The sequence below is a fragment of the Pezoporus flaviventris genome, unplaced genomic scaffold (assembly GCF_033815535.1).
Source record: "Pezoporus flaviventris isolate CSIRO_AGI_PZ_B2104156 unplaced genomic scaffold, CSIRO_AGI_Pfla_v1 ptg000006l, whole genome shotgun sequence".
Taxonomy (NCBI): domain Eukaryota; kingdom Metazoa; phylum Chordata; class Aves; order Psittaciformes; family Psittacidae; genus Pezoporus; species Pezoporus flaviventris.
In genome coordinates, this window is record NW_026892554.1 from 16255206 (window position 1) to 16275715 (window position 20510).

Sequence of the window (20510 nt, forward strand, 5' to 3'; positions counted from 1 at the left end):
AGCAATTGCTGCTGTGTCTCTACAGAAGCTAGTTCCTTAAAATCATACATAGGTGTGGATTTCACATCCACGTATGGAAGTCTAAATTTTAAGTGGGGGAGGAGGAGGGGGGAGGAGAGAAGAGGGGCAAGAAGTCTTTATTTTTCTCTGCTTGTTTTGCAGTTTCTGTCGAGAGCACCTCTTTTATGGCCTCTGAGACTGTTGATATCCCAGACCGTAGCTACTCCTCTGAAGATCTTTGTTCACTGGAAGTTCAGGGGTCTCTCTGTTCTGCAGATCTTTCTCCCTGCTCTACAGCCCCCAAAGGGCTAACGGACCAGAGCTGCAGCACCCACTGCAGGTTCCACAGAACTCACTCAGAGGGTTTTCCTGATGAGGATGACAGTTCCCACAGCCAAGCCTCTACTGACAGGTCTCAAGGACTGGAAAAGAACTGTGCCTGCGTCAGGTCCTTGGACTGTTCCTCAGAGAATTTCAGCCTGTCAGAACTGCAGAATTCTGCTCAAGAGAGCAATGCCACACCACCTTTGAAGCAAAAGCAAATCTGCTGTGCAGACGTTAGCCAGCCTCCTGTCCCTTCCCAGACTTCTCCCTGTTTTGGGCCCACAAATACTTCATCATACGTGAGTGGCAATGAGAGTACAGTCCAGCAGCGTCGTGTTACAAATTGCCGAAGTTCAAATATAGTCCGATCAACTAGTGACCCTGTATCATGTTCATCTTGTACAGAAGGTAGGTGTAGTACCTCAGGGCTGGTGGAGCATGAAACAAATGAATGGTGTGTGATTTATGTAGCAATTGGTGCTCCTGGAAATTACACAAAGTGTTCCAGTGAGGGTTGGCTTATGTGCGATGGCTTTAGTTCCAGGTGTCTTTTGAAAATTTACTGTTATGTTGAGAAAGTAAATTAAGAAGTTGAATAGTAACTGGGGTCTGTTCAGGAAACGCTAGTAGTACAGCAGGTTGTGTTTCCTGAAGGTGACAGTACCACTGATGGTATTGGCACAAGTCAGAGGCAGGCAGAGTGTGACTGTGTGGTGGTGAGTTGGAGTGTACCACAAAAACTTTTAATTGCAAAGAAATGAAAGATGAAGCCCATGACAAAATGATAAATGAGAATGAAAGCTTTTGGCTGTTGTGGACAGGCATCTTTTGCTATGAATCTCCTTTGAGGCAAGTAGGGAAGGCAAGAGGGAACACTGTTAGCTGAACAATGTTACCTTTGTAAAAATCTGCTTCTTAGTGGAGAAGACAAGTTTGATGTAGTAGAGAATGGCTCAATCAGAGGGACATAGAACTGTCTACACCATTTGAAAGGTGCAGGTGTTACAAAAGGATGTAAGCAGTTATGAGAGATTTCATATTGGTGACCTGGAAAAGTGGCTTTAGAAAAAAAAGTTTACAAACTTTGTGAGATGTCATAGACTCTGCTATTCCAGATGCATTCACTGGGCTTTCCTTTCTAAGGGCTTTAGAGGAAGAATCACATGACTAGCTCTAAAGTAGACAAAATGCTGATTTCATTTAGGAAGAGGGAGTGTTTGTTCTATTACACTTTTTGCATCATTATTATTTCTGTAAATTTCAGAGCTCTCATACTTAGCTTAATGATTGCATGTCTTTCATCCTTAGAAATCTGGCACATCCTGTCCAGGAAAAGTGAATCTTCAATCTAGAAGTCTGCATTTATTTTAGGAAATTTACTCTGCTAGGGTAGACGTGCTATGAAGCTGTCATGCAGACACTAAGTAGGAATTTCTGAATCCTTTCTGCTGTGCCAAAGATAAGAACAGGCCTCTCTCTCCTAGATCCCAATCTGCAAGTTTTCGGTGTTGTGTTCCGTATGCTCTCAGTAGTGTTTGAGAGATTGCTGTAGGCAGCCGTATCTACGTGTTAAGCTGACTGCTGGGACACCTGGCAGAACAGATGCTCTGCCTTCATTTTTAACCTGTCCTAAATACATCCATCATCTTTTCTTCAGAAGTGGCATTATGGGAATTATTTTGGTTAATTTCCAAGCTCTTAGCCCTGCATGATTTGAGGGATACAGTTTGAACACTACCAAGATGGAACTGGTCTTAGCAAAGATTTTAATAAAGGAGTAGGGATGGTTCTAGAGTTACTGATCTACACAAAGCAGAGGGGGAGCAAGAGAAGGAGTAACTTGGAGGGAATGTGTTTGTGCTTATCTAGTTTGTCATTCTTTTGCTCCCCACAGAAGACTCTAAAATGAAATCCTTAGCAGAAGCAGTTGAGTCTAGAGGTGCATGTTGTTTTCATTTGCATGTTTGTTAACTACAGCTCGTAAAATTTTACTTGGTGAAGGTTTTCACAACTCCACATCACTTCCCCTTCCTCTCCTTTTTGTTGCACTTTATTTGGAAGGCACACATTGGTGAGAAGCAGCACAATTCTGATCACATGTAGCAGCCCTGAAGCCGTGGCTCACAGATGAAGTTTTTTACAGTCCTTGTAACTTTAAAAAAGTCATTTGATCTGGATTTCTCAAAACTGGCTGTTGGTGTTCACTGCAGAATTTTAAAATACATCCCCAGGGTTGGGCAATAGGCAGAGATAAAGGGAACCAACTGAGCTCCATCAACACAGAAGAAAAAGCCTTTGGAGTTCATTGGCGTTACTTTATTTAGTTGGCATTTTGGGGGGGTTGGGGTTTTGGTTTTTTTGGGGGTTTGGTTTTGTTACTTTTTAGTAACGTGTAACATACACTTACTTTTTAAAGTCATCTTGGAGTAGAACAACTGGTCAAATAGACTGACCATATGAAAGATAGAGCTGTAACTATGTGTCATTAACCCTGATAACTCAGGTAAGAGACATACTGTAGATTTGCATGTTTTCCTGTCTTTTCCCTGTAACGTTTATCTTGGCAAAGGAGGACAAAACAAACTTCTAGCCCTGATGCTTGTGACAATAAACTTAATTAGCAATCAAATATGATAGGCTGTTTGGCTATATCAGTTAAGTGCCTGAGCAATTACTGTAGTGTCATGTGTTCCAGATAATTTGAGATAATGTCTGGTAGTACAGTGGTATAGTTTTGACTGTGCCAGCAGTACGTTAAGCAGTATAATAAATGGGTGGGAAGACAGAATCTCTGAAGTGTCTCCTCATAATAAGCATGCCACGATTCATGTGTTGCAATACTTCAGCATAATAAAGCAAATTAAAGACAGAATAGAAGCTGTCTCCATTAATATCTTACAGATTTTCTGTTTGTGGCACCTTACGTTTCTTTACCTTCATTTAATTATCCAATCTACCAGAGAGGATTGTACCAGCTTTTCATTATGAACTTACTCTGAAGATACGGAAGAAAATCTCATCTAAGCTACCTAGACTTTCAAAACAGTTTGAAAACGGTTTCAGAAACAGATGCCAACAGCCTTCGCATAAATGTGAAGGTTTATTCCATCTTGACTGTCACAAGCTTGAAATCCAAGAGACTGCAGCGGTAATTACGGTGATCTCATGGTCAGTGAGCCGTGTGCTGGCATCCCAGAAGGCACCTGTGTCCAGAGCTATTTGTAGGTGCTCTGTAACCACTTGCTATTGATTGGATCATTGGTAACCACAGTGGACACCTGACCATTACTTTAGTCAGTTGTGTATAGCATTTGTCCTGCTAGGAAAGAAAGGAGATAGAACTACTGAATAAAATGTGGTTGTGTAGGGAGATTCGATCTTCTTGGTTTTCCCATTTTCTAATATAAAGTGCCAAGGAAATACAGGAAAGTCTGAAGTCTGCCTCTTGCATGAAGCCTTCCATAGCTTCAGACTTTAGAAGCCTGAAGTATTGAGGATTGGATAGTTGTGTGAGAGAGGGGAAATCATCAAGCAGAAACGATATCTTTGTATTCATTTAACAGCTTACAGGACTTTTCTGTGTATAATAACATCTCTTTATGAATGGACATCTTGAAAATAGTATTTCTTCAGAGTAGTTCCATTCTGTAAAGGAGATACTGAAAGATTCTCCTTTGGGGTTGGGTTTTTTTGCTTTGGGCGTAGGATAGCAGGGCCTGATTGTGCGCTCTCTCTTTTGCTCTCTCTCTCTTTCTTTCTCTGGTTAAAGGTGATAATTGTGCCTGGACTCCTATATGTAGCCGGTGTCAAGATGCAAGATTATCTCCAGCTACATTAGAAACAGGTGAGGATCAGTTCTGTACAGCAGGATTATATGGTTTCCTTCTTTTATTTTAAAAATAATTTTAAAAATAATTTAAATAATTTAAAAAATAATTGAAAAAATAATAAAAAAAAGTCTTTCTGATAAAGCAGCTCTGGAAAATCTGGAGCAGAAAAATCACTTACAGCGTGTGTATGATGTACAGTGCCAATGGAACCAGCCTTTGAGTGAAAATAAATGCTGCAAATGAAGTCCTCTGCTTTAGTTTAGAATTTTTATGCTCTCTGTATTTTCTACTAATCTCTCTTATATATTTGCTGCTTACAATTTTTGAGGCCTAGAAATAAGCAGAGCGTTACCTTTAAAGTTGGGGCGACGAAGGGGTGGGGTTTGTGTGCCAAAACATTACAAGTTATAGATGTTAACACTGGGTAGCTGGCATTTCCCTTACCATTAATGTCAGCTGATGTCCCTGAAAGCAGAGGTAACAAAAAATGGCTGTGGTTTATGAAGTGCTGTAATTACCCAGCCTCTCATCCTAAATGCAGGCCTTCTTTCCCATGGGAAAGCATTTCTCTTGACCCCTGGCTAAAATGACACATTTTGCAGTGTTTCCTTAATAGTATAGATTGTGTTATTCTCCAGACAAAACACGTTTTATGACAAACCAAGAACTTCTGTGACAGTGTGTGTTTTGCCTTTTTTTTCTTTTTTTTTTTTAACTGTTATTTTAAAGATATTCTTCCCCCCCTTTCTTAGTTCCTGTTTCTGGTTCTCATATGGCTGCCTCTGCTTGTCAGCATTCTTTGAGCAGTTTCCTGCCAACTGGAAAACAAAGGGATGCAAGGAAGCTTGATCTACACCTGAAGCCAAAGGCTTTGCACAAAGTTCCCAAAGAGCGACCGTACTCTTTAGTGGACCTTAAGACTTACAAAGACACAAAAATTTTAGTGGCAAAATTTTTGGAACATTCAAACTGTAATCTCCCCCCAGAAGTACGTCATGTAGTGAATAGCATACGATCCGTGATAAAATCCGATGAAAGACACATGGAAGAAGCCATCTTCAGTGCCAATATTATAGACCAGGTAGGCCGTGTATGTTTAAAGATTTGTTCAACTGTGCTAGCCAAATACTGTATTTAAATATTTTCACAGTTTTAACTAGTTCAGACAATTCCTTCTTTTACAGGAAGGAATTGTTTACATTTATTGGGCAGCAGTGCATTTTACGCTGAAGTGCTCATAAATGCATTTTAAATTCTTCAGCTGGACCCAGCAATATCCTAGGAGATCTGTAGGGAACTGATTTACACATTGATAATCATTCCCTCCTGTTGCTAACATCTTTCTGCACCTGTGATTGTTCCATATATGAATTGGTGAATATACACAGAGAGATACATAGAACTGACTTGGCTCTGTTATTTTTTCAGGCAAATGTATTTGCAGAGCATAAGCTATTAGCTGAAAAGAATGGCAGAGATACAGAACAGTGCAGTTACCTTTACTCCTGGCTAGAAGAATGGTAATGACTCTTGCTAGTCTTAAGAAAAAATTGAGAAATTTTGCTGTTCCAAGTGGAGGAATAATGCATCTTCTCACCTTGAATGAGAATAAAACAGACACAAGGCCTGGAAGAAATCCTATAAGACAAGGGAATTAGTAGTTGTGCAGGAACTTGTATTATCTAATGCATGTATCTTTTTTGCAGGTTTCAATGAATCTCCTATAGATAGCTATGGAAATGATGTTCCTTGTTCTGTTGGCAGATTTGAAAAGCAGAATGCTCTTGGCACTAACCGTGTTCAGTGTACCTGTAGGGTTTTCAGAGCTGTACAGGCAATAAGGATAAGTGCTTGGGGGCAGTTCCCCCTCTTCTGAGATAGCGTCATATCTATGGTATTAGGCTGCTGATCCCCAAATGAGCGAAACTGGCCAAGTACTAAAATAAGGTGTAATAACAATTAAACAGCATGTGAGATAGTTTGATCTGTAGCAGGAACCATACAGCATTCAGTAAAGCTTGCTGAAAGATGGGGTTTTGCTACCTGTGACATAGAACAAAGAAGTACCACCGTATCTGTAACCTCTGTAGTCACATGGGTAGAAGAGCAGCAAAACATACTTAATAGTGTTAGTATGGAATTAAATTTTAACAGTTTTATTGCTTAACAAAATGTGTAAGTCATTAAATCAGCAAGGTTAGAAAGCTGAAAACTGTTTTCTTCAAATGAAAAAAACCTTTTCTCCCAAAACAAAACAATGTAAAAAATGTGAGTGTTTATATAGATCATAAAACCAGAAACCAATGGCCCAGATTTTATCCTGTGTGGATTTCTTAGGTCCAGGGAGACATACCGTTCTGTTGCATTAAAGAAAAGATTTTAGTAGGTTGTGGGGGGTTTTTTTGATACAAAACCCATTATTAACTAGTGAAAGTCCAGGGCATCCCAGCAATCTACTTAAGAAGCCACAGAATTTTTGGTAAAATACCAGATTTGTGAAGTAGGTTGACAGTTCTATGAACACCAGAATGTGTGTTTACCAAGCTTGCATGTTTTAGTCACCTTCCACCCTTTGCAAAGCTAGCATCTCTTCAAAGAGAGATGAATTTAATTTGCACCAAACTTGTATTTGTCAGTTAGAAGGCAGAGCTGCCACCTTTTCCACAGGTTTCCTTTTTGTGTAGAGAGAAGAAAGTACTTGTTTGTACCATTGTTGATTCAATACTCAGGCATAGCTATGATGACTGATGCCTTTCAAGCCTGACTGTGCTTCTGGTAGCCAGTACTCAGCCCTAACTGACTGTGAGGAACAAGTCTATCTCATACTGAGAGTGAGAGGCTCTCCAGATGGCTGCATGAACTTCTCTGTGGATGTTCCGTTATTAGATAACTCGAATTAATACTCAGGGACTGAACCTTTTAAATGAAAACATTTCTTACCCTGTTTCCCCATTTTTAACTTCTCGATTCCTGTCCTTTTAAACAGGTAATGGCAAGTTCCCAGCAGAATGTGAATACCTCTAGAAACAGACTTCAAGAAGAAATTCATCTTCAGAGCTGTGGCGCTCTGAGCTCCCCAGCTGCATTCTCACGTAGGTCCCATATCGCTCGCCATTTGCAGCGGGACAGGCCTCACAGTTTAATTGGAGTTTGCCGGGAGACCATTCTTTGATAATATTCACAGGTATGTGATTCCAGCAAAGAGAATTATGGAAGAAACCAGGACTGGGAGAAATACAAGTAGTGAATGACTTAAAAAGGAAAAAGTGTCTTCTTTCGGAATTCCATTTGTTTCACAGAGCAGGAGGAGAACGCCTGCTTTTCTGAATGTAAATTTCAGCTCTCATTTTTGCAAATTTTAACTGATTTGGTAGTCAGATCTCAACAAACGTTTTCCCAACCAGAAACATGTTTATTTCACTGTACTTACAGAAATGCTACTAATGCTGCCTAGCATTTCTTGAAAATCATTGCGAAAGTGCCAGAGACGGGCTGTACAACTTAAAAGTTGTATTTATTTAATGTACCTCAAAGTGTTTTAACTATGATCAGTGTTTTAAATAAAAAGTGTTTCCGGACTTTGCTTTCTCAACAACTGATTTGGATAGAAACATAAAGGTGATGCACACACACGTACAGTGCTGCTTCTAACCCATTTTCCCAGTGTCTTTCATGCCAGGCTAACTAGTCTGTCCTATTAAACTCCCCCTCCTGACGCTCCCTCTCCCCCCCCCCCCCCATTGCCTTTTTAAATTGCAGTGGTGGCTGCAGTGTGGTTTATTTTACTCTGTTTTGATTGCTCATGAGTTCATTAAAGGAGTAGTGTATGCTATTGAAAACTGACATTGAAGTCAGCTCTGCAAATTGTGACCAAAAGATGCATTAGGGAAGAAGTCTCTGAACTTTCTGGATTTCCAAAAAGCCTATTTCACAGACTTCTTACGAATGCTGATAGGAACTGAGATGAATTTTTATCTAGCAGAGCCTTGAACACTAGTTCAAAAAGAACTGACTCCAATCTCCAAGTAGCAGTCTTGACAATTGTATTCCTAAAACGTCCTTGTGGTTCTGCTGCCTTTATGATTTATTTTAACATTTATCTTAAAAAATAACCCAAAAGTAATTATCATTGATGCTAATTTGATTACCAGCACAAACACAGGTCTGCCAAAAATGTCTTCCAGTGCAAGCTTCGTCCTGGCTCTCTCAGAGGAAATTGGAAAGACCTTAAATAAAAGGTTCTCTTAAAGAACCTACCACAGGTTGACGTTTCAAGGGTTTATTTTTTTTTGCAGCAGTGGTTGTCAGTAGCGTTAGTTTCCATTTGAGGTTAAATCATACACTGGTTTCATTTGTGTCACTCTGAGCTGGGCAGACATCCTGTGAAAAGGTCACAAAGGAATGTAGCTGAAGATGGGTAGTTTAAGTTTTACAGAATCATCCATTTTAATGTATTTTAATTATAGCATGCTTCTGTATTGATGTGAAGTTACAGTGACATCCAGTGGCAACAAGGTATGCTACTTGAAAGCATCTACTCAAGTTACTAATGACACACAAATTCCTAATTGGCGAGATTAATTCCTTTTTTAAAAAATGACCTTTGCAACTGCACTTAGATGAAGAATTAAATGGTCTTTTACTTGGATTTTTTCATTACGTAAACTTACACAACAAACAAAATAAGCAAGCTTCCTTTATTATTTCAGATTTATTAGTGATAGTAGGTTAATTCTTTCCTAAGGTCAGTTGCATGCAACACACTACTCCTTGAAGTACAGTCATCTAAAGTTCTTTAGTTACTGCATGGTAAGGCTTCTTAAGTCACAGTGTATTTTCTTCAAGGCCTTGGCCAAGAAAAAAAGCCTAGATGAAAAGTTACACCAATTAACATTTATGTGAGAAGGAATACAACTTTACTACTATTTTTTTTAATCTATACACATTCTAATACTGCTGATGGTGCTAGGTTATTTGTCAAAACAATTTACATTCAGAACACATTGCCTTAGGAATACGAATGCTGTATAAAAGACAGAAATAGGTAAGCATGGCTTTCCCATTTGGAGCTAATAGAATCAAGAAGGTAATATGCAAAACTTAAAGAAAAAAAAGCCCAGCCCAGCACATACATTACACAACCTGTGCAATAAGTTATCCATGAAATAACTCTGTTAAACCATAAAAATCACAAGCATTAAAAATAAATATGTATCTAAATAAATATTTTGATTTTAATCTTGTGGCAATTATTCTTTATTTAGCATATGAAACACTTGTTACATGTTTATGTTCACACCTTGCCAAACAGGTTACACTTGTCATAACAATACCAAGTACTACAGTGGTTTTCTTTACATTAGAGTCTAAAAGTTTTAACTGCAGACATTCCTCCCCACTGAAATACCATCTATTCGGCACCAGCTTTAAAATTCTGCAAAGCCATCACTTTCTGGGACTGGGATTTCTAGTTACTTGAGGCAGCCATCACTCTCTCTAATTGCTTCTCTTTACCGTTTCCTGTGGTCTCATTCATCAAGTAGTCACATTCACCGTGTTATCAAACAAGACAGACATACATACATACATCACTCCACATAAAGGTTACAAATAAATATGTTTTTTTCATGAGAAAAATGTTTAGAAGATGTTGCAAAATACTTAAATGCTTTACAAAGGTTTCTGTCAGTGATTACTGTCCTGGACCATCCTTCTCATCACTTTTTGGCAAAGAAATAAAAAGGAAGGAGAGAAAAGGCAGAGACACCTGTCTGGTCCTTGTTTCGGAGTCCTCAGGTCAGCTTCAAAGCCTTCCGTTCATACAAAATACAAAATTCTCTTCAGCTTTGATGGAATCATTTAGTTACTTTGCTGCAGGAGTCCCACGCTAGATGTATAGGGGTGTCTCTTGCCCAGTTAGAAGCCTGAACATGGCAGCTGGCATAGTCTTCATGTGAATCTGTCAATTGAGTTACACAGACATTAACAGAATTGTTACTAGTTTAAAATAATCCATAAGGGCCAGTCTTACTCTCCTTGGGGTGTAAGTACATTTATTGTCCTGGTTTCTATAGCTGTGAATGTTACCAACATTTCTAGGTCAAAGTTTTCTGGTTCTAACAAGCTGATTTGCTGTCTTTGCTTTCTATTATTATACCTTACTCTGGTTACAGCCCTTCAGTAGGGATTCATATAAACTGCAGGATCTTGTTCACTCATTGCTGATTTCTCTAAAAACACTGGAGAGTGATGTCTTATTCCCAAGGTAAGTTGGAGATGTTCAGTGGAAATTAAATGATTAAGCGATATAAAAATTTGAATCTTGACTCTCTCAGTCCTTTGAATATTGATTTATTTCTATGGCATGTTATAATGATAAGCCAAGAGACATTTTCATAGCTAACATGAAATAGCTAACATTGTTGAATGATTTCTTCCCTTAATTGGTTGAATTCAAAGAGCTGATTGAAGGGTCAGAATCGTGCCAGGAACTCTTGAAAATGAGTGGAAAAATTGTAGTGAGTATGTATCTAATTGTTCAAAAAATGTTAACTGTTTGTTATTAGTGCTCAGCTCCGATTTACTGAGGTGGTGGTTTTAATACTATGTTAGACACATTTCAAATGAAACATCCTTGATGATGTATTTGATTGTTTTCTTACCTCTCCCACTGAATTAGACAGTGCTTGTACTATCTTCTCATGAGCAGTAGCAACAACACTTTGTCCATTGATCTCAATAATACGATGTCCTACTCTTACCCCTCCCCTCTCTGCTATTCCACCTCGCATCAAGCTGCAAATCTGCCAAAAGAAAGCGAAGTTTATTAAACTTTAAACAACAGAGCAGTTGTTAGCATTTAATATATCATGAGTGCTGACACTCAAAGGACTCCAGAGGATACTTGTGAAAAGTACTAAGCAATACTTACATGTTTTTAAATGTTGGTTTGGTTGAGTTTTGGTTTGGGTTTGTTTGGGTTTTTGGGTGGTGTGGCCCTGGCACACAATGCTAAGGGAAGCTGTGGCTGCCCCATCCCTGGCCGTGTTCAAGGCCAGGCTGGATGAGGCTTGGAGCAACCTGCTGTAGTGGAAAGTGTCCCTGCCCATGGCAGGGATTGGAACTGGATGAGCTTCCAGCCCAAAGCACTTTGTGGTTCTATGAAATGTGCATATTCTGATTCTTTTTATAGGCTGTGTTCAGCACAGTTCCCTTTACCTCTGCAGGTTCAAAAAGGGCATTCTGCTTTCCAGAGCCATTGATTTTCTCCATGTTTTACAGTGCTGCTGGCCATAGGGAGCTCAAGAGGAAGAAGGCAAGCCAAGCCACTGTTTCAACTGATGGCTGCAGGTACCAGTAAAGAGCTAGGCACAAGTTCACCTGGCACAGTCCCTGCAGACACTGCTGCTGAAAATCATTCTGCTGTTGCAACATGCATAATGCACAGGCAGAAAGAAAAACCTCAGTCCAGAATGGAGAATTTTGAGTAGTGTTTCCTCCTCCGTGACAGTATCTGTGCCGCAACAGGGCCCTCCCTGACACACTAGACAGCTGTATGGTAGCTAGAAATTGTTGGTAAATTACTTCAGATGACTAAGCTCGTGCAGCTCATAAAGCAGATAATGTCTGGTTTGAATTTGTGGAACTGAGCAGAGCTTAGCAGTGCTCTGATTCACCTTTTGTTTACTGAGGAAAATCTGGTCTTGGAGAAAAAGAAAGGTGTGCTAGAGCATCCAGTGATGGCTGTTTCTGCAGTTACTGTCAATAGTTAGAATTTTATGCCAAGAATTCCTGCTTGCTGAGATCTGGTAGTTTGCTTAGAGCTAAATACAGATATGGTAAGATGTGGCTTGTGTCCCTAGTGAATTTGTAATTTAATTCAAAAACACACTACATGGGGAGATGGCTGAGGTGGAATATATTGAAGCTGAAACTTTTGTCTGTGGTTGACCAGAATCTTTTCTGTATGGAAGTCCCTTCTTACTCAAGTTGTCTGATACAAAAATATATAGTTTTTTTATATATAATAGATATATCTTAAAAAATTAAATATATATATTTTCATAAATCAAATATTTATTAAATATATAGGAGCAAAAATATATAGTTTTGTTTATAAGACCCATCTCAACCTTCAGAGAACAAAAAAACACCCAAAAACACCCAAAAACAAACCCTAAAAAGACTTAAACCTTTCTCCTGCAGTGAGATTTATCTTCTACCACACTATCATTAGTGCCTGCGTTTTACCCATTGCGGTTCATGAAGTATTTCTGATGGACTTTTATGGATAGAGGCACCTTCACAAAATTGACTTTGACTTGAACTTCAGTCACGTATAATATATTGATTTGCAGCTTGTCAGCTTTAATCATATAGCTGGCAAGATGCGCTGTACTACACACATCTTCTCTTTTATAGAAAGCTTCTCAGTTCAACTCCCTGTTAGAATAAGAGTTTGTTCTTTGCTGTTGAAGATTGTTATGCAGCAATTGGAAACCAGAATGTGCCAAAAGAAACCCTGTGTATATATTTTTCAGGGTATAAAAGAAAACAGAGACAGTAGAGCCAGCTGAAATAAAAGCTTTCAGAGCAAATGGAAATGTGACCTCTTGCTCCCATGGTGTAAAGGAAAAGATAATGGCTTGCCTGTCTATCCAGAGCACCTTTCATTGTGTGCTCTCAAAGCACTTTTAATACCATCAGTGAAATTCTTTTTTCTAACAGCCTCAGACATAAGAAGTGGTCTCTTCCTTCAAGAATGTGATCCGATTGCAGGGAAGGGAGTAGCTTTTCTTTTTGTGAGCATTAAAACTCCTTTAATTAGATAGAAACTGACACAGAGTCCAAGTTGCTCTCTAGCCTCACCGGTCCTGTTAAGCTGGAGACAGTGCAGGTGTAAAGAAACACACTGTACTTAAAGCACACATTTACATGGCTCCTGTCTCACTCAAAGGAGCATTAAAGCTTTTGTCTCCAGCCAGTGGGCTGGCAAGTTTAAGCTGAGCAGTACCACTAAGCAGGATTCTATTCAGCCAGGATTGTTTAGCCTGCTGTACTCATGAACACAGTGACAGCTGCATTATTATTAAATAAAGCCTGATGGATCTCAGTCTTGTAGGCAAAAGCCTGCACTCTATTTACTATGTAAACTGGAGAAAGAAAACTAAAGAAAAAAGGTATAAATGGTACAGGTTCAATCCATTCAGCTGTTACAGATTCTGCAATGTCTTAGACAAGTTGCAATGCCTCAGATGTGAAACTTAAGAAGCTTCACCATCAGTTTGTGTAGGAAAACATTGATAGAGCAGTGCAACGCAAACTAACTACTCATTCTGTGTAAATGCCATGCATATGACCTATTAAACCAGGTTTAAACCACTTAAAATGTTTAAAATCCTTATCTCACACGCTTTTCAAACTTTGTATCTTATTTCCCTGGACAGTTTAAATAAATAGAAACAAAGGCAAGGAGGAAAGCATAAATGGTCCATTCTGTTAAGTTTTACCATATTTTCAGATAGAGTTGTCCAAAGTGAGGAATGGGGATAAGTATCTGAGAAATCTTAATAGAATGGGAGAGATGACTGAGAAATGGTGCGTTAACTAGCAGTAAAAATACAACTAGTAATCCATACATTTTGTATAATCTAAGGAACAAGGTGATGACGTGATCTGAGAGGACCACTTCTATTTAAATATCCTAATTGTAAAAGAAGTGTAACATCATAATTTTCAGAAAGTGGCTGACGGATCACCGTATGTTTACCTCCCCCTCACAAAACGTTCATATTTGTTTCATATGTATGCACAGTATTTCTTTTGTTCTTACTGTTTTACAGTTCAGATTTTAGATACATTTTATAAACAGGCATAAAGATACATCAGTAGCTTTCAAGACCCAGGAAGAATATTTGGATCATAAATGCAAGAGGAATTTTGCAAGATTAACGCTCTGATTTATGCTGTTGTGCCGTTCCCTAACTAAAACTTCCAAAGCTGTGCTCTGTGAAGTACACTGCAGGCTTTACATTAATTAAACTGTACAGAATACACAGGAAACAGTCACCTGCAGCGGCCCAGGCTTTGCATCTTCCTCATACCCTATGCAAGCAAAACCCAGTTCAGGCAGTATTTCTGTATGTCCGGGTTATTTATGGGCTATTCACTAATGTACAGCTGTACACACTGCACAGATGAGAGGAGGTGGGGAAAGGGACCACTGCAAAACTGCTGTCACGAGAGCACAGAAACAAGTACCAGCTGCATGCATACTGAGGTGAGGGCATAGAAATAACAGTTAATTACACCTCTTCTGGCAAGCCATTTATTTCTTCACTGTGCTAATGCTGAGCTGACAAATAAGGATATTCTTCCTAAATCCTGCCATAATTTGGAACAATTGCTGGCAATTACAAAACTGCTTTTGAAAAGTTTGCTGTCAAAATACCAGGGAGATGTACTTGCAGAGTCATATTTTCAAATGTTTACTGAGGTAAGAGAGAGTTAGTCTGAGGAAGGATTTAAGAGGCCCAGAAGCTTGTCTGTGGCAGTTTAACAAAAGATGTTAATCTCTCCTTATTCACTGGCTTTTGTTTTCAAACAGAGACTCTTCATAAATTAAATGTCTTAAAAGGCTTTCTTTTTGTTTACCTGAGAACGATTTTTATGCTGAATTTGGTAAAGTTTATATTGGATGTTATCTAAATGTTACTCATTTACTGGAATGGATTATGACCATCCAGTGTTGTGATTCTGATAAATGACCAGTAGATGGAGTGAGCATGCTATGCCAAGAAAACAGCCATAGTGCAGATTCCACTAAACTAAGGCTCCAACTATGTACCAGATCATTAGCTGGGACAATGCTGGCACTACCTCTGACCATGTGAGGACACAATATGCTTCTGATCCTCCTCAGCGTGATTCTTTTCCCCTGCCCTAACCCAACACCACCAATGCTGAGACAGGCCTCCTAAAAGACTTGATAAACACACTGTTCCTTATTTTTGTCTTTCTGTTGTAGCACCATCTAAGCATACTAGATGGAAAAAGGACAGCCATTAGGAAATAATGCCTCATCAGTGTTACATGCTGTTCTCAGCACCCTCTGTGAGATCTCATAAAACCTGATCTCATCTCTTTCATTCTTTTTAAGCCAAGATTTGGATTTCCTGACACAGAGTGAGCTACCAACAATAACCATACCCACTTGACATGCACATACCCATAGGTGAAAGGGGATTAAGCACAGACAGAGGAGGACAGAAATATGCCACACACCTGATGTTTCTGTATTATCTTTTTTTTTGGAACTCTCTCAAGTATCAGAGCATTAATCCCAAACATGACAAATACTTTAAACCTCTGCTTCTAAAGGATGTCATCCTGGGGTAGGTATCATTCAGAGTGCTTCCAGCTGGACTTACAGCAGTGTTCTTTATACCATATGATATGCTGTGACCATATCATGATACGTGACCTTAGGTAGGAACACTTCAAACTTAGGTACAGTAATAACTTAAAGATGGCTAGCAGAGATAAAAATCTGCTCATAAGCCTTCTGTTTGCTAAAGCACAGTAAGACCCATAAACTATATCCTATAGTTACCTGCTACTCTTCCAAGGGTGGCAACAGAAATGTGGCAACTTCTGTCGATGAGTTTCACAGAACAGGGGACCAGAGCCCACAGTCCTTTGTGATGTGGTTTTCTGTGTGAGCAGCCTGATTATTTTTTTTCCTAGACTGGAGGAAGAGGAGATGGTGATGGTCCTGCACTACAGGCACTTCCTAATGCTAGTATCAGCCCCAGAAAGGCCAGGTGGCTACCTGAGCTAGTTGTATTGGAAGTTTGCTTTGGAAAGGTACGGGAGAATGGTTTGGGAAGGAAGAACCATGAGAGGAGGATCCTGAGCTGCACAGGGTAAGTGTTACCTACTGCATTCATTCTCTGTTGCTGCTGTTACTGTAGGGAAACTGCAGCATGCAGAGGAGAGATACCTGGGCCACAACCTATACCATTACTTGTAATGAGAGGTGTTTAGTTTTAAGAGGAGGAGGTCACAATTACATTCCCATGCTCACTGCCACATAATACAAATAAATTATGCACACCAGAAGAAAAATTAAAAGTTTTGGTGAGTATGTGCTGAAAGTTAAAAAAAGAGAAACGGGATCAGAGCTAAGATTAGAATGCTGTAATTATGAAAACCTGTTTCAGCATAACTCTTCTCCTTGCAACTCTGGCTCAGTAATGATAGTTATACATGTATTAGGTGATCCAGATACTACATCAATCGGAACTATAAATATTGTGGCTGTATTATGTGGGAAAGTCTCTCAAGAATGGCAGTAACTGTTCTCCTGGTGTTGTCCATTTGCATTATATTACTCAGAGATGTGATTATAAAGTTTTGATAAACTAAGGGATCACAGTACAAAAAGGGTCATGTGCAAAGATTTTTCAGTATTTCAGTAGGTTTCTTTAAAGAAAAAACCAAAAGCCAAACCCAAACCCAAACCAGTTACCAAACACAGAAACTTACAATTCCATTCTGTACACTGAAGCCCAGCTGGTATTTTAAGTCTGGCCGTTTTATAAGGACTGTTGTAACAGGAGGGCAGCTGACAATGTTCAGTTTGACTTGTGTCTGATTCTTGAGACCCTGCAAGATATTCCAAAGTTAGTATTTCTACAATGGATCTTAATTTGATCTTTCATTAGCGGTTTCCTAATTGCAAGAGTGTAAAGCACCTGATCTAAGAAAGAACACCTGGTGTCAATAGAAATCTGCTGTTAACTTATTTGTCTTGCGGGCTGTTTGGCCTAACAAAACATATCAAAACTTAGCCTTCAATTACTATAGAAGCTTCAAGAAGGTTTTCAAGAGAGACCAAAACTGACTACATCTTGCCTTTTACCATTGTCTGGCTAATTAATCTCCCGCTGCTGCTCTTGGTAAATCTGCAAACATTAGATGTAGTCTCAGAGATGTGTCTGGGGAATCTTCATATATTCACTTGATCTGTCTTGTAGTCTACCAGTCCCATCCGTTTCCTCTACATGGCGCTCAAAGAAGAATAGTAGGTTTTAATCTGGATTTGAATTTGAAAGCTGTGGGGAATCCTGAAATTTTGAAGATAGCTAAGTAACTTCATTTAGGCAAGTTTTTCAGACCTGGACCCATTTGTTAATAGTTCAATAACAAAGCTGCAGTCCAATTCTCCAGTCCTGAATCTCTGTTTCCAAATCTACTTTTTGCTAATGACAAGCCTACTTTTTGGGGTGGGTTTTTTTCAGTGATATGAAAAATCGTATCTGCTGGAGATCTTTAGGATCTCCAGAATCCAATTCCAGGATCTGATAGAATATTACATCTCTGGTGGCTTAAAATCTAGAGCATATAGTTGGAAGTTTGGGGTACCTTTATGATCCCTTGGCATGTTGCAAGAGGTAGACCAACTAAACTGGTCCCATTAATGGACATAATTTGGTCTCCAATGCTTAGTTTTCCTGAACGGGCTGCAGGGCCTCCATTCATCATGTTAGCCAGGATAACGGTGGGTAGAATGGATCCCCATCCAGATTCCACAATCACTACCCCAAGAATTTCTCCTTTCTGCTTTTCTAGCTGGAGCTGCAATTAAAAAGAAACAAAACAAAAAAAACACACATTTTTTGCTTGGCTTCATCTAAATTTGAGCACTAGCATCTCAGTTGTTCCTGAATAACACCTGCAAATGACAAGAATTCTATTCTTTGCCATTAGGTAGTAGCATGACTTCAAAAATGCTGTTAAAACTGTGTAATACATACTTACTTCTTTCCAGGGATATCATCCACTTGTTTGTTGAAGGTCATGTAAATCTTATAGTAAGCAAGAAACTAACACAGCAGTGAACTCTATAGAAGTGGTGGAACTGAATAATGAATGAGTAAATGAATGTCAAGGAAGTTTTATCCGTCCTGGAACCTGTCAGCCTGTAACATTTTGTGTCTAAGTCATTGCCTGGAAGTTCAGCTCCACTTCTGCCATCAGCTCAGGTTGTCTCTTGATTTCAGAGTTTGTCTGCCCTTATTTTCAGGCAAGGATCTCTTACTATTGTTGTTGTTACTACTATTATTATTATTGAGTATACTTGTGCCTAACTTGTTACTCTAAGACCCCTGATGTGCTCACGTAATATAAATTATGACTTCTCAAATATGGTGATGTTAACTGTTCAGTGATCGTAGCATATCTAACTTTTACAGGAGTAAAAGTCTAAGGAGAGAACATACTCTTTAAGAAAATACTGTGAATTACTGGCTTTCAAATGTGGAAGGATAGGGACATCTGTACTTACAGAAATCATAAAGGCCAGCTGACTTTTGCTGAAGCTATCTATCAAGACTTTAAACCAATCAGTATGCTGTAACTCTTTCATTGTTCAGATATTCATAAACCAATAGGAAGCAAAGGAGCCTCAAAAATAATAACCTTCTTAATACCTTTGAAATGTGATACATTTGTATTTTTCTGTTCCAATGCTAAGTTAAACCAAGACTTGCTGTACTGAATTTTCACTTGTTTGCTACAAGAGAAGTATTTTGTCATGCTTACATGCTCATAGAATCATGGAACGGTTTGGGCTGGAAAGGACCTTAAGACCATCTAGTTCCACCCCCCCTGCCATGGGCAGGGACACCTCCCACTAGACCAGGAGAAAAAGTGTGGCCATTTATGGCCAAAATTAATTTATGTTACATAAAATTGATCATTCACCCTGGATTAGATCCTTTAGTCCAGTGGGTTGGCACACAATGACCACATGAACACTCTATTGATATCTAGTGACTGCAGACATAAAACCACACATCAAAACATAACCTTTCTATCTGCAGGTATAGGTGGAAAATGCTCTCCGCAAGAACATGTGTGCTGTACAAAAGAGCCTGCAATGCCAGAAAAAGGGAGTGTAAGTAGGAAGGTTGTGACTGAAGGCTTAAGTAATCTGCAGTTCATCTCCAAGCAAGATAGACTTGGAACTCAGCATAGAAACTCTGGCCTTTGGAACATGGACCCAATCCCCATCACACTGCAGCAATACAAACCAAAGCAGAATCTGGGTGCAGCTGCACTCACCACATTCTGGTTTGGAAAGCCCAGACAGTGACTTTTGTATGAAATGCAAATTGTTAAATATATTGCTGTTGTAGAGAAAGAATCCATTACTTCCAAAATCAAATCTATATAGTTACAACTGTGTAATATGGGCTACTTAAAGGAAACCCTTGCCCTGCCATGCATTATGAATTTGAAATTCTATTTCATGTGGCAGTTTTTCTGGTATTCTAGTAGGGGAAGAGAAATTGGTCTGCCCAGTGCCACAGCATCCTGGACTTTTGGTCATTTTATCTATTAAGTATGAAGTTGCTTACAATTTGCATCAAAATGTATTGTTATCTCTCTGTTGCTATATTGGTGAAATGTAAAAACACTTTACACTGTGTACTATGAGTAGCACAGAGCTTATCTATGTGAGATGTGTATATACTTTATTACTGGTTTGATGAATGGAAGCAGAAAAACCCTGAAAATGGAAAGAAGAAATTGTAAAACTTATAAAGATTATTTTAGTAATAGAGAATCAAAGAAGCAATGCATCTTGTGATGCAGACATCCTTAAAATGCAAACAGTATTTCCATGAGAACTACATTCCTCTGAAAAAAAAACAGATTAATCTGAAATGAAATTGCAAAACTAGTTTACCTCTTTGCAGTTTTCTGAATTGGAAAAGTGTATGAGGTCATCATTGTACATCTCTTGGGTATTTATGATGTCGCTGTACTCTTTCTGACTGAGATCCTCTGGGTTAATTCCGTTGGCTCTTAAAAACTCTTGATAAGCAACACTGAAAGCCTGACCGATTGACTGAGCTATCAGCTGTGCCTGGAATGTAGAATAAAACATCTTGGAGAAAGGACTGATAAAGAGTTTACCACTAAACCATAAGAAATAACAGATATATTGGATTTTAAGACAAAGTCAAAATAAAGGATCCTGCAAAGCTGCTATGTTAGTATGGATATAAAGTCACTTTAAGGTCAGTTGTATAGAAAAAATCCATTGCATCCAAAATAAAATTGCAAACTTCATTTACAAACCCTGCTGATCTGCCTTCACCACGATGTTGCAGCAGCAAGCAGCCATATGCTGTTTATGTACCCATTCCAATAAACACTGGAGAGCACTGGCTTTGTACCAATAGGGAATATAGCTTACAGAAAAGACTGACACAAATCCTGAATTCTGCAAGAATGATGAGATGATGGATGCTCTGCTTGCACGTGCCTCCACAGACATGTATGCAC

The 20510-nt window shown here is 39.0% G+C and overlaps 2 protein-coding genes across 6 annotated transcripts in view; one reads left to right on the forward strand and one right to left on the reverse strand.

Moving 5' to 3' along the window:
- ENTREP2 (endosomal transmembrane epsin interactor 2) overlaps positions 1 to 9392 on the forward strand; it is a 109377-nt gene extending 99985 nt beyond the window's left edge. For both annotated transcript variants that reach the window (XM_061447117.1, XM_061447118.1), the window contains 4 exons: positions 163 to 732; positions 4094 to 4168; positions 4907 to 5235; positions 7141 to 9392. In XM_061447117.1, the coding sequence (XP_061303101.1) occupies positions 163 to 732; positions 4094 to 4168; positions 4907 to 5235; positions 7141 to 7326 (1160 nt within the window). In that variant the 3' untranslated portion in view covers positions 7327 to 9392. The remainder of the gene's footprint in view (positions 1 to 162; positions 733 to 4093; positions 4169 to 4906; positions 5236 to 7140) is intronic.
- Positions 8576 to 20510, reverse strand: part of APBA2 (amyloid beta precursor protein binding family A member 2) — an 87507-nt gene continuing 75572 nt past the window's right edge. For all 4 annotated transcript variants that reach the window (XM_061447116.1, XM_061447114.1, XM_061447115.1 and 1 more), the window contains 5 exons: positions 19909 to 20088; positions 17580 to 17792; positions 16701 to 16820; positions 10817 to 10957; positions 8576 to 10113 (listed from right to left, as the gene is read on the reverse strand). In XM_061447116.1, coding sequence (XP_061303100.1) covers positions 10042 to 10113; positions 10817 to 10957; positions 16701 to 16820; positions 17580 to 17792; positions 19909 to 20088 — 726 coding nt within the window. In that variant the 3' untranslated portion in view covers positions 8576 to 10041. The remainder of the gene's footprint in view (positions 10114 to 10816; positions 10958 to 16700; positions 16821 to 17579; positions 17793 to 19908; positions 20089 to 20510) is intronic.